Source organism: Lottia gigantea (assembly GCF_000327385.1).
Source record: "Lottia gigantea unplaced genomic scaffold LOTGIsca_45, whole genome shotgun sequence".
NCBI lineage: Eukaryota > Metazoa > Mollusca > Gastropoda > Lottiidae > Lottia > Lottia gigantea.
This window is the reverse complement of record NW_008709577.1, coordinates 630,230-653,919: the sequence shown is the minus strand read 5'-3', so window position 1 is coordinate 653,919 and position 23,690 is coordinate 630,230. Positions and strand designations below refer to the sequence as shown.

The following is a 23,690-nucleotide window of genomic DNA, read 5'->3' as shown; positions in this document are numbered from 1 at the left end:
CAAATTTATCCACTACATAATTATCGATGATTCTATTGGATTAACAGGAGGAGCATTCGCAGAATTATTATAATCTACATCAAGGATTAATTTTGAAAAAATCCTTATAGGTGGAAGAAAGATTCCTTGGCCTTGATGCTCCGTGTTCCCGACGACAGTAAAAAGTTAAGGGAAGTTACTCTGAAACAAACGACCGTGTTCAGTCGTTGTGATCATTAAAAAAAAAACCTAGAGGTTTTTGTACGTTTTATTGTGTGCCCCATTTTATTTTTAAAAGAGATTATTGCTATTTTTAATCAGAAAATGTGAAGAAAAATATCTCAAAGCAAAAAAAGAAATATTAATTGGTTTCGTTTCATTTTTAAAATAATTTTGATTCCATAATATTGACGTCAACAAATATTCCGTCAAAATTTAATAGTTTCGTTTTGTAGTATGAAAATCTACGATCCTTAAATGCTCATTTTAGCGCCTTTTGTTCACTTCGGTAAGCCGGTTGGCAGCGGTAGGCGGTTGGCTTTTTAAACCCACCCGGTTTTTTTCGATCCGAAATTGGGTATGCACGTGTATTTTCATGCGGAAGGATAATTCTAAAATAGGCGTTTTTGTGCACAGGGACAGTCAAGCGGATGTTGATTAAATGTTGTGGTCTACTTTCAGTTTGGCTAGCTTTTCATGCATTGATTTTCATGGTCATGATATATTGAATTTTTGTCCAGTTGGTCAGGCTTTCACGTGACATATGGAGAGTGTTCAACGAGATTTCTGGAAAAAGTTATAGAAAGTTGAAATTCGTGATTTAACATGGAAACAGATGGCAAATGAATTACCGGTCATAGTCCTTAAACCACAATATTCGAGAATTTTAATAATTTGAGTTATTGCCCTTGACTTACCCGTCAAATTTGGCTCAAATTAACGCGATCGAGGCTACGCTTTTTTCATTCGATCCCAAATTGGGTATGTATTGACAAATCTGGTAGGCCTACTCTCCATTGCTCTATATTTATTTTAAAATAGGCCAATAAACTGGCATAAAACGTGATAATGACTACAGATTAGATCCGATTTTGATTATATGCAGATTGGTAAGATCTGATCTCCGACGAGTTTATTCAGGATATTAGTTTTTGCCATGACTTTTGAACACAATAGAATTACAGCTTGAATTTCAGCATTGCACACGTCGTTTTCATTAATCCAAACAGCTGCAGGAAACTAGGACTTAAAACTCCAATTAATTATCATGTTGAGATAAAGACTTTTGGATCGTTGCACAAAATGAATAAATAAAGACGCTTTGACGGACAGAATTTTAAAATACAAAAAAGTGATATAATCCTTGTTGAAATGGTGTCAAACGAATGATAAATACACGATAAGATAATTACAAAATAACTGAATAGTTTTCTTAAAACCTGACGCAGTCAGATTCAAATTACTGACCCTTTTGGTCACTGACACACTATCGTCTTTAAATAATGCTATCAAATCACACAGTATGAGCGTGAAAATATTGCCAAATAACAGAAGTAGGCTACAATTTTACGGTTACAAACCATTATCAATGACTACTAGCTCATTGTAGTATATTTGGATTTGCGACTTAACTTCAGAACGATCTCAATTAACCACTAGCTCTAATAGAGCAGGTGCCGGAATACACCAAATCAATCCAATTTATTGAAAATCTTGGGATAACCCTCTCAGACGGTTCATTCATTCCCCGCACCCTCATCAAAACGTTTTTTTTATTGACCACGTCAGAGTTTTAATTATTATAGGACAAAGCTCACCGTCTAAATTTGAGACTTCACATCCACGTGTGTCCAGAATTATCCGCGATTGAATGTTAAAATAACGACTCGTCAATTTAAGACGCTCTGTGATATATAGAAAAGACTTATATAGAAATAGTTAGTAAAATTCCTAGTTCGAAGTATTTGTTAAGAAATTGTGTGATTTTCGTACATTTTTAGTACTTCTGAAAACTATTTACATATATTTAAGATTAAAATCAACCCACCAAAATAGCGCAACTGCCCCTTTTAAGTCTTTGAGCGTTCTTTCTCTATCCCTCTTTCATATATAAAATGTGTAAGCTAATTGCAATGTACCGGAATTTCCCCTTGATTATTTTCTTGTAATCCATGCACAAATGTAAATGTGTCTTTGTCTTGGACTCTTGATGATTCTGTCAATCGTTAATAGCGCTTTATTTTCTAAATGTCCCTTTAATCAAAACAAACAACTATTATTTGCTTTATTTGATGCATTTCCAGCATGGAAGTCCTCACAACCAAGGTAGCTGATGGTTTGGTGTATAAATTTTGATTGTGATGTTTGTTGTCTTTTGATCTACTTTTACATAAAGAATCTTCACCCCCGCATTGGTGATAAGGGTTGCTGAGATACTTCATGCTTTCCATAAATCAAGTGAACCAATTCATAATTCGAGTTGCTTCCCTTCTTTCACAAGCTGATGGCCGCGAAATAATAACATCCTAAATTTGAAAGGAATTTTCCGAGATATATCCGGTTTTCAACCCGGTTACTCTCTGTCAGCGATGGAGGTGGGGGTGAGATGTAAAGGGGTTTGTGCATTTAGATAGTACACTTAGATAGTGCACTTAAAGATCCCTCGACAGTTAGATTGCTGCTGCTGTTCTGGCAAAATTCTGCCGTATATATAGCCTTAACCATATTAGTGGGTACAGCAAAACCCTGAATTGAAATAATTACATAGTCGACATAACGATATTATAGCCTAATGACACTTAAGATCACACCATTCTTCTGCCTTTAATCTGGAAGAAAAGACAATCAGATCTAGACCAAAAAATAGGCTTAGAAAAACGTAAAAAGTGGAAGAGCAGGGAATGTCTATTTCATGTATAACAATCATTTTGTGAAGAATGTTTTAGTAGTCTGAGTCCTTTATTTAAGAATTAGCTACAAGTTATTTCCCTTGAGATGGAATTTTTGAAAGAAATACAACTGTTCTACTGTTAGGCCTCTACTTTTTTTTATAATATTACCTCCTTTGAAACTAATATTTATTTCAGCGCCATTTTTGTTTAACTATAGGCCTATATAATGTACAATTTTATGTCTTATTTTTTGGAAACATTTTTTTTTTGTTCTACAGGGCGATTGTCTGTCGTTTCGAAAAATCCCTTCTCAAGTGCAGCAGATCTGTGACTTTATTGTGAAAAACTAACCATTTAGAAAAAATACTACCTCCCTTAAACTAAGATTTTATTTAGGCCTACCCTACCCTTTTTTTTTTACAAAAGAGCTCGCTGTGGATAAACAAAATCATAATCATATTGCACGAAAACTTTTTTCTAAAATATTACAGAAAGATAGCTTGCCAGGCAAGGTATATACATACGCCCACCACCAGCTTTCAGAAATAAAGAAAAATATCTTTAGTGGCTTAATAATGAATTTTCAAATAATCTTACAATCATCTATAAGTCAAGGCAAAAACCTGAAACAGTTCGTAAAATTATCATCAAATTCAAACAAGAACAATGTCTCATCGCTACACATAAGGGCAATAACTCTGAAACTGTTCATCCGATTATTACAAATTTCATTAATATATGAATATCTAGTTTCATCAAGATTGGATAAAAACTGCAGTCCTTAGCTATCGTGCTTGTGAGTCAAATTTGACAAGTTTTTACTAAGTCAGGGGCAATAACTTCGAAACCCTCCATACAATTGTTACCAATTACGAACTCGACTGAGATCTCATCAACAAATACATGCATACCAAGTTTCATCAAAATCAGATAAAAACTGTAGCCTCTATCGCGCCTACAAGGCAAATTTGATGTGGTTTTTGTAAGTCAAGGGCAATAACTCCAAAAGCATTCGTCCGGTTATTACCAATTTCGAACTTGACTGAGATCTCATCAATATTTACATGCATACCAAGTTTCATCAAGATCAGATAAAACTGTAGTCTCTATTGTGCCTACAAGCCAAATTTGACGCGTTTATACTAAGTCCAGGGCAATAACTCTGAATCCAGTGATCCAATTATTACCAATTTCGATCTTGACCGAGATCTCATCAATATATACATGCATACCAAGTTTCATCAAGATCAGATAAAAACTGTAGTCTCTATCGCTCATAACCAGCCAAATTTGACGCGTTTTGACATGTGGATTCCCGCATTTGAATTGTGGTAAGTCTTCGGATAATATGGCATTATTTGTATTTAATATCTGGTAGCATTCCATTTTTATCTTCCCCTTATCACTTTCAAAATCGTTATAAAACTCAAGGTGCAGTTTTAAATCATTTATATCAATGTGGTAGGTCGATTGTGAAATCCTATATCTATACTGTTTTTAAAGAATAGGGAATTACCATAGCCATCGGAATGTAGGCCTACCTTCTGCTTATCTGCGTTGTAGAATTGCTGTATGCATTTCCCGATTTTGTGTAATAAATTACAAAGCAAATTTGATCGCATCAGCACTAAATATATCAGTGTTAATCGACACATACAATTTTTTTTATTTCATCATACAGTACGACCAATCTAGAAATATAACGTCATCCTACTGAATATTCATAACATGGGTCAAAGTTCACGCTGACGCAAGCTTTACATTGGTTAAATGAGAAAGAAATGTTTGCAATCGGTTAATACAATTCTTGAACTAGACTAGTGAATACCGCCGCTCAGCTGATATTTATAAATATACTCATTACTTTAGATCGTTCTGTGGGATTCAGTTTGGAATTAATTATAACAATGGTTCGTGTACTAGGAAAATCGAATGCCGCTTTGACAGTTTGTTATGAGAAAATAAAGAGTGATAATATTATTGATAGTGAGAAAGCTAGACGCGCTTCACAAGCGCTCAATTTTCACGATAATTCAATGTGTACAGAAGATTTCCAACACGCATCACCTCCACGATGTCAGTCGGAGACGGATATGTCTTGTGATTCCGATGCAGATAGTCTTTCATCATGCTACAGTACACAACCACACTCGCCCATGAACGAACGGCATGCTGAGGTAAGGTCATATCGACATGAACTCAATCAGCTGTGAGTAGCGGCACGTATAAATAAACACTTTTACATTGTTTATTTACCAAACTACAATATAATTTCTAATATATTAGGTTCATAATACCTTAATATATAAATATTTCTAAAAATTGTCGTGTTATTGATGTTATTTCATTGATATTTCATTGTAAAACTGGTTTGTTTCTCTCTTCTTCAACAAATCGGCCAGCTGATTCACGACATGAATACATGGCTATTAATAGATTCAAGGGCGGGCAACCCCATTTTGGCCGACTTTCTGGCATTAAGAAAACGATTTTTAAGACACTTTTTTACATAAATTATGAATTATATGATACTTTTGATATTAAAAGTCAGTAGGTTATAATAGGGACTTACTCTAGTATCTACTGGATGCTCTTTATTAACTATGTACTTCGCAAACAAGGAGCGAAAAACTCGGTGAAGGCAGTTTACAATAATTGTTACACGTGATGGCGGCGTGTTTGATCTAATTTCTATTTTAAGGTCACCGGTAGTTTCCCTGTATATATAATGTACAGTCAGTTGATAGTGATGTTTCACTCAATATAACTAAGCACCATGACAATAAACAAAGAATATCAATTGTATACTTGATACCATGAGTCCATGACCTTGACATTCGCAGTTTAAAATTTAGACGAGAAAACTATTCGGGTTCTATATTAAAAACCACCAGCTTAGAGGAATATAACGGTCAGTTTAAAAATCATTTGTATGAACAGATCTCAAGATAAAATTAAGCGATTTTTTTGTCAATCTTAGGTGAAATGATCAAAAAAGAAAAATAAAATATTGAGCGAAACGGATTGGCCCGAGGACAAATAAACTAATATTTATGTGAAACAATTTTTTAAACTGCCTACACTTTTAAATTCCAATTGTATAAGTCAGATAAGGATTTATGTGTCAATTTGAATGAGCAATTCGTGTATGACTGAGTTTGAAATTAGTAAGGCGTACTTGTACTCGTCAGGTGTGGTCTGTAGGTATGTGTAATATAGATAGTGATATTTACAATGCGTAGGTTGATTAGTAAAAACCTAGACTGGGTGAGATAAGTTCAAACGCCCATTGTCCTTGAGAAAGCTTTGGCTCAATTACGTTCTGAAAATATAGGGTGGACTAATTTCAGTGTACCAGAGGAAAGTATGGGGTCAAATTGCACCATTAAATTTAGTTTATGGAACTCGGCCAAGAAAAGATTATAAATATAGTAAAACTTTTGTCATGTGCGCATGGATAATTTCCAACGAGCATGCTACAGGCGCGTGATCAGAGATCAAGGAAAATAGCCTTAACACGTACTCCGCATGTCATAATATAACTTAATATGATAATAAATATCATAAGATGGACCAAGATTGTCACATATCGTTAAATTATTCCATTCATGACCAGGGATTGAATTTTTAATTGAATTTCATCATCGTGATTTTATAGCCAATGACCTTGAACGTCATAATGTAATATTTTGTAAGCCTTTGTAAACAGTTGTCACGGGGCATAAATACTGAAACCATTTCTTTCCTGTTATGAGTGCTATAGGTGTAAAGGGGTAAACACTTAGGGGTAGGGGAGGGGGTTACCACGTTTTCATTATGACCTCTAATGATAAGAAAGGTATACACGTCTCTCTATCCTCCTTGCACGGTCTAAACAAACTTGAATTTCGGACATAACGAAATTTTATTTCAATGCAATAATTCTTTCTTTTTTTAACGCGACCTTTTCAGAGTTATTCTGGTCATTTTGACACTTATTGATACTTAAGGCTCCTTTTTTGAACTTTAAAATGAAATCAAAATTAGTTACGCGTGTAACTGTCTATGTTATTCAAAACGAATTGAAAATACATCTAAATAAACTTACATCTTGTGTTGTATTTGGCAATTAGGCTAGTGAAGAAAACAAGACTTAAAGTGTTTTCATCCGGCGGAATTCAAAGTTTATAAGATTTCTTATTTATATAATTCAGGTTGTTCAAAGACGTAAAGAGAGAAGACGAGAAAGAAATAAATTATCCGCTCAGGCTTATAGACAGAGAAAGCGTGAAGAAATCCAAAATCAAGATAAGGTACGTGTTTGACAATTAATACCAATTTGCACTTTTGTTGGTCAATTCAGCTTCTCTTTCTTGGAGTCCACATAGCTTATAATTCCTATTCCATTCCACTATATGGACATATTACACATTGAAAATATAGCAGCTATATCAAACGGTTATTGTGACCTTGTGAATGATATGAAATAGATATATTATAAGTTTACCACTCTATCCTTTCAGATTGTTGTTGATTTAGAAGAACATCAAAAACGTCTGCAAGACAGAGTTGCCGAATTGGAACAAGAAAAATTATGTGTTGAGAACATCATTCGAAATCGCGTCCAGTTTTTGCCCTGGTTCCACACAAATGTGAATAATAACGGTGAAAACAATATAAATGATAATAAAAATCAGCACTTCTATCATGATGCTGGCAATAAAAAACACTGTGACGGCACCAATGGCGACATGACCATGACCGTGCGCGAGACCTCTTGTCAAGGTCAAAACATGATGTCATTACCACGTAAACACGCAGTGGCTTCATGAACGCCTTCCTGTGGCAAAAGGTGTTTAAAGATTCTCCTATGATGTAAAGATCGAGATGTATACAGATGGATGCCCTTGTTAATCAGTTGGCTGAGATATGATAGAGAAACTATCAAACTGTTAACGACCAATTGTGAAAGAATGTTCTTGATAAGGCTACATATTAACTGATTACAAGGGCAAGCACTATTGTGAAATATCCACTTAGGCCTATATGTACTGATATCTTTGATATTATTATGACCACTTCTAGATAGAAGAACTATTAGTCTTATAACATCCTAACGAGACAGATGTTTTCTCTCAATATCCACAAATCTTACTTTCAACCATTTATTGACGTGTTAACAAATCACACACATTTATTTTATAATTTTTAATATGATTAATGTTAGTGTTATGTTCTATTTATTAAATACATGTTAAACTGATTGTGTCGTGAACCATATTTCTTATTTTAAGACTTATTGGTGTTGTTATTTGTGAATATTTTTATGTTCAGATTGATATTTGATGTTGGTTTCTGAAATAAATTTGTAATTTTACCATACTTCTTTGCTATACATAGGCCCCTATACGGATTATTGAAAATAGAGACCTTGACCACTAAAGCACTTTGACACATTTTTAGTGACATAGTTCTTGGTTAGTCTCTTATCAGTCGATATAGAAATAGAGCCATAACTGTAGACATTATACTTAAAATATTTACCTTCCTCCCCTCCTATTGTAGAGTAGCTCTCTGTAGCCAGATTGTGAACATCTGCATTCCTCTGTAGCCCGATAACAGATAGAATCTCTATAACCTGAAAGTGCATGGCTTGTACATGGGGGATATGCAGCCTTGAAAGAAAATCTACAAAGGCCGCTGGGCACTGTAGGTTCGCGGGTGATATACCCAAATATCTGAACATAGTTAGTCATGAAACATAAATAGGTTAGTCGAAACACTTTGATTTTTAACAAAATGAAGACATAGTCATAAGCAAAGCTTTGGCTTGAGCTAATACAATGCATAACGCATAATGCAAGCCTTGAGTTGCTAGAATTAGCAATACTTTGCATGAAATCTCATCTGAAATAGAAGTACAGTCATATCAATGGTAACTGACAACATGGCGATTCTTTCCCAATATACCAATACGACTGTCACGGTGAAAAAACTGTGGTTTTGGTTCAATGAATATCTTCATAGCAATCATCGGGCTTCATGCTGTTGACGGCATTGATTTTCCTCTCTATTTTGTAATACCACTCGAACCGGGTCCAAAGTTGAACAACTCACATGACACACGAGCTTAATATAGCACTGGGAAAAGTGAAAAGGAATTACATCAGAAAATTTACTATTTTAATTTTAGTAACTGATTTTATATGATGACACACTGTCGTTCAATGTCAAGGGACCTGCAAGAAAATAGGCTATATAGACTTACGTGCTGTTTATATGCAGACTATATTATGCGCATATTAGGCTATGTCCTAATGAAATATTAAAAGGGGAATCATGTATATTTTTCGGTCAGCTACATTTTATATGAAAGAGAGATGAAAGCATTCGGTATAACAAGGTAGTTTGCATCTGCATTGCAAACTACAAAGTGGACCAAAGATTTGTGAACATGACCAGCGCTTCATTAACTTGCATTACAGGTATACGTATTGAATTAGTTTGTAAGTGTAATTATTTCACATATTAAGAGGCGGAAATATGAGTGTACTCGTGCAGAATCTTAATTTATTGTATGATGATTACTCTATAAAACGTTGCTTTAAAGGCATGGTTGGAAAGTTTTCGAAATTTTGTAGGTGTATCGGTGATACTGATTACATCAATATACACCATACCAATTTTTAACAAGACATCTGTGGTTCCTGCAATTCCACTAAACCTATAAGTGTTTGATGATGTCACAAAGCCCGCCTTCATTAGCCCACATGGTGCAGAGGACGTAAAACTCCATTCATTTCATTTCATTTCACTAATACCAAGGGCCTTAAAGTGATACAATCATATTTTGCGATTTAGAAAACCTCTTTACAATTCCTTTAAGTGAAAGATATCTCTATTTTTTCTATTTTTGTGAAAGATAACATAACAAGTATTGTGCAATATTAACACAAATTAAAAGCTGAAAGAGGACACATATAATTATTCAAACATTATCGAGAGAAGATGACACCCAATAATACATCGCTTGATTAACTTGATCAAATTTCATCAATTTCATCAACCACGAAGAAAAAAACAACAAGTTCATAATCATTCACCGTCACGGTAAAAATAAATGATTGCTTAAATTATACTGTTCAAATAGATTTCCCTTCAATACTATTCATTGAATTTTAAATATGTGATAATGTCCATAGATACTCGAAAATATTTATTTATTGACCTTGGTAAAAGTAAAAATTGTGTTGAACAAAATGTCTTTCTTATCGATGTATATGAAACTTGGCACGTACATTTCTCTCAGTATATATATTAAAAGCTGAAGTCACTTCTTAACTTGACAGTCATATTAATAGCCTACACTTTAAAGTGACGATCTAACAAAATATAGATCTAATTTCAGTTCTTATCAATATTACAAGTCAATTGTTCAGTTCCTTATTGTTCTGCTATAACAAAACATAATTTTAATGGAAATAGAATCAATTCTTTCTCTTTCTTTTTGTGGTCATTTTCGCTGCAATTTTTCAATTTGCTCTCTTAAATTATTGCATCACATAAAAGAGGAGCTATGCGCCCGTTCACAAATATGATGGTCATTGGTTACACAAATGCTTTGAGATGAGATGATTACAGGTAGGCACAAAAGTCGCTACTCTTCTGAAACACCAAGTATCACCTAGTCCATACATTTAAAAGACCCGTAGGCCTATCACTTTTTAGACTTAGCCTGGAATTGAAACATAAAATCAGGGAAAATTCTAGATTCCAAATTTTTCAATCACAAATTCTGATGCAACTATGAAGACTCTTTCATAATAATAATCGCTGGAATGGCAAAAAATGCATATTTTTCACGAGTTATATAACGCAGAAGGGCCAATAAGGTAATTGGATTAAATAATATATAACTTTTGGATGCATGTTCCATAATATTAAAGTTTTTTCAAGAAATTTCCATTATGTAGCTATTGATACAGGCATTAGAAATATGACATGTAAACTGTCTACTCTGAATTTTTTTTATAATTTTCCTTAAGGCATTTCTGGATATTCAGTTTGATAGCAATATAAAGCTATATACTGATAACATATTACACCCCGCGGTTATAAAACCTGATGGGTGTAGTGATTGATTTGATCCAGTAGACCTATGTGGTTGATAAAAACACTCAAAACTTATTTGATACACACAAGGCAAAAATCTCCTGTAATGATATCAATAACCAAAGATTTTTCAAAAAACTGACGCAACTGTAGTTGAAGGGGAATAACTCTAAACATGATTTTCTTAATTACATTAGTAGCCTACTAGTAATGAACAGGCAAATACAATAGAATTGACTAAAGCATAGTGACCGATACTATTTTGAGTCATGTTGTTTTTTGTTACCTCAGTGAAATATTGAATTCCGGATTGTACCTCCTGATTGAATTCTTTTGAATTACAAAAGTACATGTTTATGGATTTACGAAATTTATTTGATGTGTAGAACCAGCAGAAAGTAAAAGTAAATCGCATTCGTGCTGCTTCTTGAATACTAGAAAGAATCAGGAAAATTATATGCGTATTAAATCGCTCGAAATTTCTTGGCAATTCTTATTTGTTTTAACAATTTATTGCTGTCTGTATTCTGCATTGTCGAAATCAGATGATTTTGTTACCTCCCTTTATTATATCGGTTGTCAGATTGTGAAAGACTCTAAAGTTACAGAGAATGAGGATGAGCAATAGCAACTTCAACCTGGAAAGACCCCACATCTTTACGTTGGAAAATACAAACATTTTTTACATACTGTAAGGCTACATAATATGACAAGTTTATGACAGGACTTTCCTTTTATAATCAACCATTTAACGTTGTCTGTAGCCTCAATAAAATTATTGAATTACTTCCCTTCCTATACACATCTATTTAATTGCCAAAGCGAGGCGTCCAGAAACTCTCTATTACACACAATTTGTAATAAACCTTGAACAAGCGTCATTAGGCTTAAAATTAACTTACAATTACATAGAGTTTAGAAATACTTAGTTCTTGCTTCGTGACTTATGCCCGTTTTTTTGTTTTTAACTCATATCACCCACACACAAAACTAAAATATTGATTAGTCCAATGAGTCTTAATATCTCAATAGATTAGCCTATATAAGCTCCTATATAAGGCAACGGTAAAGCAAAATGTGAATGTGTGGGATGTTTTTAGTAAGAAATGCCGCCATCTTGTAAGGGGAGATAACATATATTATTATGTTATTGTGGTCTGCTGGTATAATCAATGGGTTATATAACTATAATGGATGCGAATTCTATTGCGGGAGCTACGTTATTTGCGGTTAACACTTTCTGAAATTGCAGGAACCACAGGCATTGGAATATCCCAAATAGAAGTCAAAGGTGTTCCTGATACATAATCGTTTTCATCACCATCTAACATAAACAAGACAAGAAAACCTCTTTACCATCCCTTTTAATATGTATAGGGGATAATGGTAGCATAGATTTGTGGTTCTTGCGATTCCACCAAAACCAAGCGTTTAATGACGTTCCTATCGTTAAAGCAGATTTTGCAGTTGGCCTAATGACGTCATATAGGCTACAGTCTGCCATTTTTATAAAAACAGGAACCACAGACCCAGACAGACAGGAAATGGGAATAGTTTAATTCAAGTCATGTCCGTTTTCAAAGTGACTGAATCAATCTCCAAAAAGGTGCCTCATCAACATTTTCATCATTCTAATTTTAGAAAATAATGTGCCACGTTGGCAGTTTCTGAGTCATACATTAGCATATTTTCGCGACTGCGCAAAGGCATTGTTTACAACGTTTGTCAAACGCTGAAACCACGTGTTTTCTATATAGGTCAAGACGTCTGTCAAATATAAGTTAATATATAACACAAAATAAATTTATTTTATTAGAAGTCATTGCAATTATGTATGATTTTAGTTCAAAACAACTTTTATTTACAGATTTAACTTTGTAACGAAATTTTTCCGTCATGATATTGCAAATTTGAAGAAACGCCCGGTTAAATTTGACAAGGGGAATCCCTAGTCTCGCTATATATAGGTTAGAGAGAGCAGTAACTGTGGTTTATTATCTCCCTTGACCAATCGTTATCCTTGATTTGTAACATGTTGAGACTTGTTTCTCACAATACAGCAAAATTTCATTCAAGTTCTTCAGTTTAAAGCCCAGCGTTCTATTGACAAGCCGGACTATAGCAGCGCTCAGCAAGATACAATGTAAGACATCCCTTATAATAAGTATTTTGATTTTTAACTTTTAATAGCATGCCTTGATGAATATATTTATTCATGACTTGGATATTTGACGGCCGAAAAATTATTCTACTATAGGTTATAACGATATGTTATAGGCTATTGGCATACTGATGCAAACTTTATCTAAGAGGGTATTTCTATTATTCTACAGATATGCTGTGGAAAGGCTATAATGAAAGAACTTTCATGTGGAAAAGATTATCATTTGAAAATAGTGTATAAATAAATAAAAATTCGATTGTTGCATTTATGTAAATGTGTCACAACTTATGTAGGACATTGTTTGAACCAGGATAGAAAAAAATGTATGCATATTAATGCACTAAAAGTTACCTCTTAGTTAATGTAGCCTGCAAAATGTTCCAAGATTGCATGTCATTTTCCATTTATAGCATCGTGTCAGATCTATATAGCGTATCTCACGTCATTTGAATGAAATCGGCTACAAAAAAAAATGCAAATACCGACAAATATTCTTTATTTCTAAATGATGCATCATGCAGTAAACATTTTGAGTCGTTTAGAGACTTATTGTGCATATATTTGGCCAAAACTATTATACTGAGTTTTCAAGTCGAGACACGAGGTGAAGCTGATGTCATCAACTTATTTCAATAATAGGTGTTGATGTAAGATGGCGGCCTTGTTTAACCCCTTGTCACAAATCGTTTTTAAATACAACATTCGATGGTTTTTAGAAATAAATAAGTGAAGACTTTTGGAAAAATGGAGAACATGTTTTTGAATGGACGCTGCTAAGTTGAATAGTCAAGGAAGATAAGAATCCATGCAAAAAGGAGAGAAAAAACTTTTAGAATAATTTGATTTTGGCCATTGTGTTTTTCATTCCATCGATGATGAAAGAAACATGCTTACAAAATTGATTTCCTTTTTTAGAGAACAAATATGCAGTTTGACACAGTAAACTTGTATGACTGGTTGGAGAGTGGTGATATAGCCCTGACTGGAATTACAGGAACTATTCCAGAGGAATATAGTAACAGCCACATTCCTACTCAGATCCCCACCACCCTAGGAAATATAGACAAAAAGTTAGCACAGGCTGCTATAGATGTTCTTACTTCCGGTTCTTTAACACCTTTAATCAAAGAAGAACTGAAAACAAAAATTCAGGCTCAGCGTCTAAAAAGTGGTAAAGAGGAATTGACAGTGTTTTTTGAAGAGGAAAAGAAATGTGAGGTAAGTTATTTTTATATTTCACTTTTAGAGTATTGTAGTACAATTCAGCTACGCGGAACAATTAGTTGTCTCCAATATTAGGATTCGGACAGGGCAGGCAAATTTATTCTTTTTTAACGAGCATATTCAGGATCGGCTGATATATAATAAAGCTATATAGTCGTCTAAATATTTCTTTTATTAGCTAATAGAACTCATTTTTAGTAATCGCTTTTGAATTATCAACATTTCGTTGAATCACACGAATTTAAATGGAAATACTCCAAAGAGCTGAGACTATGCTCTATCGAATGGTCAAGAGTATATTTAGACGACTATATCCCTTTCAGATTTCAACGCGTATTACATTCCTGGTCAGAAATTCCCGATGGGTATTACCGTTTTCTTATCAGTTATATAGAAAATTATATAACAGTAGACTGCGATACATAAACATAAACCATTTCAAGGGATTAGACATTAGTAATATTTGGAAATGCCAATTACCTAATCGGAAGGGAACCAGGCATTGTATATTAATTCTGAAAAAAGGTATGGGCGGTTGAAATCTTGGGAAACGATTCATTACCATCAGAATGTTTTTACAGTGATAAGACTATGCTCTGCCTATGATGGAGTTATGGGGGAAGGTAGAGGCGGGGGAAGACGGGTCGAAGCCATAAATCTCCGATTTCTATGTCCTTATAAGACTAATTACAAAACATGTTTTCGCTATTCTTTTAATTTGCACTTACTTTTTTTAGTTACGAGACGACGAGAAGGAAAGAATGCAGAAGCGGAAAGAAGCTAATAGATTAGCAGCTATTAGGTTTAGAAGAAAGAGAAAGAGTCAGGAACTTCAACAAGTCGAGGTAAAATAATATTTCTAAATCTAAACTTATAGTAGTCCCAACCATTAATCCACATTGACAAATTCAATGTCAACAGACAAGAAAATGAAAAAGAAATGAATAACAGAAATGTATCCTAACGGATCGATGGAAGGCCAAATTTTGTCCTGAAAGGAGGTGGGGATATATAATAATATAACTGTGCAATATTGTTCATTTTCTTAAAATCGCAATGAAATTTACTTCTACTGAACTTTTAAGATTTTAATCGTTGCTGATGGTGGCTACTTCATATCATTTCTATCGCATTTTACAGGAATGCACAGAATTAGAGAGAAAGAATACTAAACTGTTAAAAAAAATAGTTGATTTAGAAGAAGAAAAACAACAGCTCCTAGATATGATCAGCTCTATTAGAAGCCCTCCCTAAATTTAACCCTATCGTATGAAGAACAAATCAAAAACTCAGTCATACCAAAATGACCAATCATCAGGGTCTTTGTATAGTTATGAATATTCATATGACCTTATGACCTCAAGTTATTATTCGTCAACCATGGCGTGTACAGTTTGCTGTATTGTAAAATAATATATGATGTTACTGTTGATACTTGATACTTTGTCGAAATCTATTGACTCGCCAAGTAGGCAGGGGCTAATGAACCCGTACTTCCATACTATACTGATAACTGCCAATCGACTTTTTTTTTTATAAAGTTTTGTTTTCATTATATTTTATCATCATTGTTATCGTGAAGAAACATTTTGTCTTGTATCAGTATAGGCTATTTTTACAAGAATGCTGCAATTGTTGTCTTTAGTCAGTCTGAAAGAGTATATTTGATTAATAATCGTTATTTTGGTAATCCAACCAGTATAGGCCTATTCTTACGCATGTATGCCATTGGCTTTACAGGTAGTTTACATTCCACAACAAAATCACCTCATTTATTGTTGATTCGTAAACCGAGATGTGTAAAAGTTCTGAAAGAATATCTCAATGTGAATGCGAATTATCATTAAATTGTCTTCTGATAGCCTTAATTTGTTCAAACGTCCTTTTTGAAACGTACTTTTAATTAGATGAATTAGATGATGAATTATTCATCATCAAAGGGTAGGAAATGTAAGATTTCTCTATGTCCAAAGGAGATGATCCAATTTTTGCTTTTTGCATGGAAATTGAATAATATGTTTGTCATAGTTTCTTAGAATACATTGTCATGTCTATACAGATATCGATATAGAAACACAAATTGTTTCGCAAAACTGGAATTTCCGGTACTGTGCTTCCATATTGGATTAAATACAAATTCGGTTCTCTTTGATACTTTAATAAGATTTATAAATACTTGTAAATGTACATGTTTCTCACAATATACTGGCATTCCGAGAAACATATTTAATGTACATGTATTTTATTTTCATTTTCAATGTTTAAGAGAGTTGTTAACGTTATGTTTGTTTGTGTAAAGAAGTTTTCAAATGGCAAGTAGTTTTTAAAATTATGTATGTTGAAATTGTCAAGGTATGTTTACCGATATTTGTGAATATGAAACTTAAGATTGTTTTAAAATTATAAAGTATGTTGTTGATTTTTTACGCGTAAACATTTCTTACTAGTGAGATAGAATGTACCGTTTTCACCCACGTAGTAGGCCTGTGTTGATAAATGGAATTTGCAACAAGTTCTACACAAGGCTCAACTATCACAGGGAAAGGTTGAACCAAGTCCATGGTCCCCCACACCTAAGGGGTCCCACTCCCAGACAAAATGCAAGAAAGCATATGTTAAACAAATTCAAGAGGGACCCCATCGGCAACTTGTGAAAACCTATCCCAAAAACACCGTGGAATTTGGCCTTTTCCTCTCTCTTTTTTCACAAATACATTCATCGAAGTGGTTCCACACGTTTAGAAACGAAGGAACAACTCAGTTACTACCAGACGGTCCAGACTACACCTTTTCACCTTTGTCATGGTTTGTCATAGCCCGTTCGTTATAACTAGCTTCAATATCCTATTTTATAACGTGTTTAAAATACTTCGCGGAACTAAATAACTAAGCGGGGTGGTGATTTCGTTAATCAAACAATCAGAAACAAATTAGAATTAGTTCTAATTGGATCAAATGCTCTTTTAGATTAGTGGCAACCTTATGTTTTTTCAGCAGTTTATTTTAATGTTCTTCTTAAAATAAAAACGATGACAATGTCTCGTTCGTGTTATCATTTTTTACTTCGCGGACATATTTTTACTTCGCGGACATATTTTTACTTCGCGGATCTAAAGTGCTTCGCAAGGCAGAATAGACTGTTTATGACAGTTCAATTCCACCAAACAAGTATAACGAAATCATTTTTTCTGAAATTCTATCCAAGAATGATGCCCGCAGACGACATTAATTTCATTTCTCAGTTCTGCACCGAGTTTTATACTGCGAAACCAAATTTCAAAAAGTCCGCCCGCTTACAAGTCCAATCTTGTTGTTTATTTATAGTAACTTGCTATATAAAAGCCCAAGATTACATTTATCTCAACCATTCAAGGATTTGATATAGCCGACACAGTAAAGAAAAATTCTACAACCATCATGTTTATCAGTGCTGGTAGGTTACTGATAAATGTTTTGAAAATGTTTCATTAGAATTTCATAATGCCACTGATATTAAAAGAATTTCAATCAGCAATTTGAAATTGTCAGCCTATCTAAATAAGGAAAAAGTCGAATGATTTCACAACACATTGAAATTCAAAATATTATGAACATTAACCATGTAACATTTGGTGCTTATGCATGTTTTTCTTTTCTGATACTTTATAGGTATTCGATTTTCAATTCATAAAACTTCAATTTTTATACTTAAATGTGTATTTGGGCATCAGATATTAGAAACATATAGCCTATCCATGTTCATTCTAGACGTTTATAATATGTATCATGTAATATAAAGCTTTTCGAGCGCTATACAAAGCGATTTTGAATAGAAATGACACACGTCTCGATGTTTCTTTCAATTTGTAGTGGTTACGTATCTCTTGCCAGATCATCATTTTTTGCTCTACATTTGTGACAATATCGGAGTGTGATTAAGTGGAATGTACATGTATTTTTTTATTATCAGGTCTCAATATCGCACTGAATATTATTTCAAAATCTTAAGACTAATTAATCGAGAACAAATTCCAGAAAATTTCATTGGTTGATAAAAATAGACTCTAAACCGAACGTATATGTTTATGTGCTGTCACAACCACGTGCAATACCTAACATTTATTCCATCAGCTACACATCGCCGGTTTAATTTTTACGTTAAACTTACGATTTAAAATGGTTGATCTCCGATTTATTTCAGTCAAAGAGAACGAAGACGTGTATTCATTGTATACTTTTGAGGAAACATTCGACATGTTAAGAGACGAAAAGGATCTCCTACCAGATTTCTCGCTTTTGACTGATGTCAGTGAAGATATGGATGAAACTATTGGCGGGTGCCGAAAAGATCCAGACTTTTACGATGAGTTTATGGACTGTCAAAATGTTGATAATTTTACCAAAACAACCATTGACACCAACGGGCTTGGGATATGCAGTACAATTGATGTTGCTTCTACAAGTGTTGATAAGGAAACGCCTCAAAACATAGGTAAATACAACTTATTTTCTTTTCTACGTTGTTATACTCAGGGACATTTTGTCCAGGCCAGGCTGTCTAGGGATCCCTTAACGTGCTCGACGTGCAGTAGGCTACACGGGGTCCTGGTTTATTATGCCATCCACCGAGAATGGTATGCGTTTGTGATGTATTTAAATTGATATTTGAATTCCAAGGCATCCATTCTTATATTTTTAAGCCTTTTTATAAATGTATAATATTTGTATTATCTTTTAGTCTTTTTGTCAATGGTATATTATATTTCAGCTCCCCCGTCAGAAACAGGGAACTTTACACACGACGAAAAGACAGTAGCTGCAGTATTAGCCAGTCTCGAGTCTAAAAGTATGACACCACTGATTAAGGAAGGATTGAGGTCCATTATCCAAACCAAACGATTGAAAGAAGGGAAACAAGAGTTGGAAGTTAGATTCACACCATATGTAAAACGAGAGGTGGGTTGATACAATATTCATTATGAAAAAACGCATTCTTTTTGTTTCATTGAATTTGACAAAAGACCATAGGCCTGTGTAACTTGTAAATAAGATACCTGCATGTATAGTGGCAATGCATAAAATAATTTTACAAAGAAATGTAATAATAAGAATCATTATCGAGCGCAAGTAGAGTATAAACTTTAACAGGTCTCCCGAAAATAAACCTCAAGATTTCTGTATAATTTTAGCCACAGACGGAAGACGAAATAAATAGAGCCATGAAACGAAAGGAACAAAATAAAATGGCTGCAAGACGATTCAGGCAGAGGCAGAAGGACTTTGGTGATCGTTTTATGAAGGTAGGTTATATATATATTGCTCTTTGTCATTCAATTGTAGGAAAGTCGGTGCACGAGAATTGCACATAATCGAATTTTCCAGCAAAATTGAACGTGATTCACTTTGTATTCATTAAATATATAATATTTGTCGAACAAGTGATGTAACTTTTACATAAAAGATCGTAGCAAAAATGAAATTTCAATAAAATCAGTGTAATTTTTGTCTTTGTAGAAAATAAAGAAAATAGAAGCAGCAAACACTGTCTTAAGAAAAGAGATTCAACAGTTACAGAATGATAAATCAGAATTAAGCCTCATTCTTCAAAACCATTTGTCAGTTTGTCATTACCAACCAGACGTTTCTTTACCATGACATGATCACTGCCTCATAGGCCTATACTAATCTGAAAATGGATGAAAAAAACCATAAAACAGAAATGCCAAAAATATCGAAAAATAGTTCGTCAAGAACTACTAAACCGATGTGACGAAATAGATCGATGTGACGGATGAACGATCTTCCCGGTGTTATATACTTTAGGGTTTCTGAGCAACTTATCTATAAGGGGTGGTTAGGCGTAACAGAAAAAGTTTCTAGTAGTCTTTGTGCTCTATGTTCTCTTTGTACCTGATATATATATAACAGTTTTCTTATGATTTCTATACCTGAAGTCATAGTATTATGTGCCAAGATCTGAAATATATTGCAGAATGGATCGTATCGGAGTTGATGCGATCGGAAGTGAATCCTTGTTCCATCATTTACTTGCTTAGAGTGAGGTTATGATGTGCAGAAAAAACTCATATGAAGCATTTTCATGTTAAACATATTATAAATGGTACTGCCAATACACAGGATTTCTATGTATTGTTATTGTTGATGATGTTATGTACGTAAAATGTGTGTATACTCATAAAGCCTGACCTTTTACATTAAACTTTTATATAAGAAAATGTTTGTCTTTTGTCCATATAGATTTGGATATACCAGCTACCCATATATATTCTGTAGATTTTCCATTCGGTTATTATATTGCCACGGGAAAGCGGCAAATTAAAGTTTGCAATTAACTCACTTGCATACACGAGATGACGAATAAAATATTGTTTATCCCATTTTCTCACAAGATAGATCCATTAACATGCGAAAGTGGCCGTTTAACTGCATTTGGGTCATTATCTTTATAAGAATATTCCCGTTCATTGCTTTGATCCACACGAAAATCTTAAATGATTTGAAATAGGCCTAATGAAACTTCTTGACTAGGTCTGAGGGATTCATTCGTATACGTCTGAGTGTTCATATCTTAGAATAATATGAAGATCTTAGACTTCGAATTGGTATTCATTTGGTCAATGGAATGTAATGATTATGACCACTGATCTATGTGACAAACTATGAAACGACGGGCACCTGCAAACGTCTTGATATCCGTAGCTATAATTAGAGTTACTTCTCTTCTAGGTCAAGCTCGCTTCCCCAGAAATACAAAACCAGGGACCGGTTTTCAGCTTTTTGCGGAATGCTACCTTCGATATGGATCGGATAATCTGGATGATTTAGTACTACTGTGCAAGGAATAACAAGGCTCCCGAAAACGGTAAGGATATTAAGAATGCACGTTAGAATTTGTTTGGTAAACACATGTTTTACTATCGAAACTGCACAACTTGGCTTGTTGCCACGCCGACTGTTCACGGGAGATAACCCAATTTCAAACGTCGTGTGTTTTTCAGTTTCAAAGCAAATCTTATAGCATTCTCAAACCTTATAGCAATAATGTTTGTCATTATGATGTTGTTTCATCAATAACTGACATATTGGGACATGTAATATCTGGACTTTTACAACCAACTTTTTATACCGTATTGCAGAAGAATGATCTTAAAAAAAATCCCCACCCCCATACTCAAATCATTTTTGAATAAGTCAGTGTTTTTTTGTAACATATCACTAAGTTTTTGCCTTTGAAAGATTATAGTTGTAAATTACTTGAGTCTGCTTTGAGAATGAATGATAAATATGATAATCTTTTTGTGCTATTGTCAGTGTCTCATTCTTATTGCAATGCTAAAAAGTATCTTTTAACACAATAACATTTTTTCAAATTGAAATTGTGCAAACATAAAGGAAAAGTCTGATAATGATAATCATAAAGCTTGTGGCGAATAATTCTAAAGAATGCATAAAAAAACAGGTAATACATGTATTTACATATATACATAATACTCAAGCAATATTTATCATTTCAAAAAGGCTAAATGTGTTTTTTTCCTTAAAAGCTTAGATCCAACTTTCTTTTGTATTTTGCAGGTCAAAATGTCATCATCAGGTGTGAAGGTTTCTATTATAAGTACTAGTAATAGTAACAATGAAACTAGTAGTATTACTGTATCATCAGTCAGAAGAACTGGAAACTCCATATTTAGTCATAAAAACCTGGTACAAGATGAAAAACTTGTGGCAGCAACTCTAGCATCTTTGAAAGATCATCTTGATCCTAGTAAGATCATTAAAGAAGAGTTGAAATGGTTGATACAATCAAGACGTGTAGCTGAAGGAAAAGAAGCATTAAAAGTTGAATTCATTCCACCAAGAAAAAATGAGGTAGGTGCTTTTGTATATCCCGACAATTAATGTGCTTCAGGCACTTTTATGTTCCTGGTAAAATTTTAGATTAATTCCATGACTTCAAAGTTAAGCTTGTAATTGTAGAAACAGCTGGGAAAATTTAGATTAATTGAAGTGTTGTTACTTCTAAAAGATGGTTTGTTTTGTGTCTAAATTTCAAGTATGTCATATTAACTTTCATTCTTTTCTCTAGATGACACCAGATGAAATTGAAAGGGCTCAGAAAAGAAAAGAACAGAATCGATTAGCAGCCAGAAGATTTAGAAGAAAACAAAGGGATACAAATGTTTACCTTTTATCTGTAAGTTGATGTTTTGACTGTATTTTGCAATGGTTTAGAATGTTATCCTCTATTCATAGCAGAAGGTGAAGTTTTAATGGACTCATTTTAAAATTTTTACTTTTCAGAAAACCAAACAATTAGAATCTTCCAATAAGAATTTAAAGAATGAAATGGGAAATCTTCAAAGAGAAAAACATAAACTATATGACTTATTAACTAAACATGTTCCATTATGTCGGAGTCAGTCTCAGAAAGAGGAATTAAAGTGTGCTTTAGACAGAATGTTTAGTTCTAGTTCAAGCCAATCCTGATGAAATTCATTGTGTACATGTTTGTGCTCTGTGCTGTTCGTTATGGCTGCTTCTGAATTGGTGTCATTTGTGTGTTGCTTTCTAGCAATTTGTCTTGTGTTTTGTATCAAAATGGCTTCCAGAAAGAGTGGTGTCTGTGAACTGAAGTAGATGGAGAATGTTGAGAATTCTGGTCAAGGGGAGATAATCAAGATTTTATTTTGGGGTCAATTGGTTTCTCATCTTTAATTGTTGTTTATAATTACAGATATGATGGGTCTCATTTTGACCTTGATCTGCAATCATTTTTTAATTCTTATCTTTAATTGTTTCATCATGCATTTTGGCTGTAGGTCCTGATTTTTGAAATTGAAAGTAAATTTGTATGTAAACTGTTTCATTCTAGACAGAAAAGTCAGAGCAAGAACTTAATATCTTCTTCATGACTAAAACAAGGTGATCACTGCCAGATATAAACATGTGCCTGTAAAGGTGAGACTATTTTCAGACTTATTTTCCACTTCATATTTACCAAAATCTGGAATAAAAGATCCACAAGCTACATTTGTATGCAATCATTTTGCAGCTGAATTTTTTTGTGATCGAAGTTCATATACTTTTGAGACAATATCTGAAGTAAAAATTTAATTGAAATTGTATCATTTGTAGACACCTACTCTCTGCACCTAGATTTATGATTTCAAAGTTACTTTACGTGCATGTAGTTCTTAAAAATGCCTTCTCAAATTATATATTATACCACTAGTGGTACACTTTAATGATATAAACTTCTATTTTTGGGAAACTAAAATAACAGCATTTACTGAAATAGTGGTTGTAGAATGACCCAGAATTTCAGTGTTAGAGTGAGATGA

General features: G+C 33.7%; 4 protein-coding genes across 4 annotated transcripts; all 4 read left to right on the top strand.

Moving 5' to 3' along the window:
* The first annotated feature begins 4,653 nt into the window (after nt 1-4,653).
* LOTGIDRAFT_233905 (hypothetical protein) lies at nt 4,654-8,231 on the top strand. Its single transcript, XM_009060924.1, has 3 exons — nt 4,654-5,047; nt 7,064-7,162; nt 7,373-8,231. Exons 1-3 carry the CDS (start codon nt 4,778-4,780, stop codon nt 7,679-7,681), a joined length of 678 nt encoding a protein of 225 aa, XP_009059172.1. The 5' UTR covers nt 4,654-4,777; the 3' UTR covers nt 7,682-8,231.
* A 5,818-nt stretch (nt 8,232-14,049) lies between these two features.
* LOTGIDRAFT_164399 (hypothetical protein) lies at nt 14,050-15,603 on the top strand (the record flags this gene model as incomplete). The annotated part of the gene is made up of 3 exons (XM_009060923.1): nt 14,050-14,343; nt 15,087-15,194; nt 15,490-15,603. The coding sequence occupies 3 exons, from the start codon at nt 14,050-14,052 to the stop codon at nt 15,601-15,603; spliced, it is 516 nt and encodes a 171-aa protein (XP_009059171.1).
* Nucleotides 15,604-17,766: 2,163 nt separating this feature from the next.
* LOTGIDRAFT_233904 (hypothetical protein) lies at nt 17,767-20,464 on the top strand (the record flags this gene model as incomplete). Its single annotated transcript, XM_009060922.1, has 5 exons — nt 17,767-17,782; nt 18,530-18,820; nt 19,097-19,284; nt 19,518-19,628; nt 19,843-20,464. 5 exons carry the CDS (start codon nt 17,767-17,769, stop codon nt 19,981-19,983), a joined length of 747 nt encoding a protein of 248 aa, XP_009059170.1. The 3' UTR covers nt 19,984-20,464.
* A 610-nt stretch (nt 20,465-21,074) lies between these two features.
* Nucleotides 21,075-23,166, top strand: LOTGIDRAFT_233903 (hypothetical protein). Its single transcript, XM_009060921.1, has 4 exons — nt 21,075-21,211; nt 21,925-22,218; nt 22,436-22,543; nt 22,651-23,166. The coding sequence occupies exons 2-4, from the start codon at nt 21,931-21,933 to the stop codon at nt 22,834-22,836; spliced, it is 582 nt and encodes a 193-aa protein (XP_009059169.1). The 5' UTR covers nt 21,075-21,211; nt 21,925-21,930; the 3' UTR covers nt 22,837-23,166.
* Nucleotides 23,167-23,690: the final 524 nt, after the last annotated feature.

What these genes read in the sequence shown, in the direction of transcription:
- LOTGIDRAFT_233905 (XM_009060924.1), top strand. Translation starts at nt 4,778, where the DNA reads ATGGTTCGTGTACTAGGAAAATCGAATGCCGCTTTGACAGTTTGTTAT. An exon ending in TGAACGAACGGCATGCTGAG is followed by an intron (nt 5,048 to 7,063) that starts GTAAGGTCATAT and finishes TATATAATTCAG; the next exon opens with GTTGTTCAAAGACGTAAAGA. An exon ending in AAATCCAAAATCAAGATAAG is followed by an intron (nt 7,163 to 7,372) that starts GTACGTGTTTGA and finishes CTATCCTTTCAG; the next exon opens with ATTGTTGTTGATTTAGAAGA.
- LOTGIDRAFT_233903 (XM_009060921.1), top strand. Translation starts at nt 21,931, where the DNA reads ATGTCATCATCAGGTGTGAAGGTTTCTATTATAAGTACTAGTAATAGT. An exon ending in TTCCACCAAGAAAAAATGAG is followed by an intron (nt 22,219 to 22,435) that starts GTAGGTGCTTTT and finishes TCTTTTCTCTAG; the next exon opens with ATGACACCAGATGAAATTGA. An exon ending in CAAATGTTTACCTTTTATCT is followed by an intron (nt 22,544 to 22,650) that starts GTAAGTTGATGT and finishes TTTACTTTTCAG; the next exon opens with AAAACCAAACAATTAGAATC.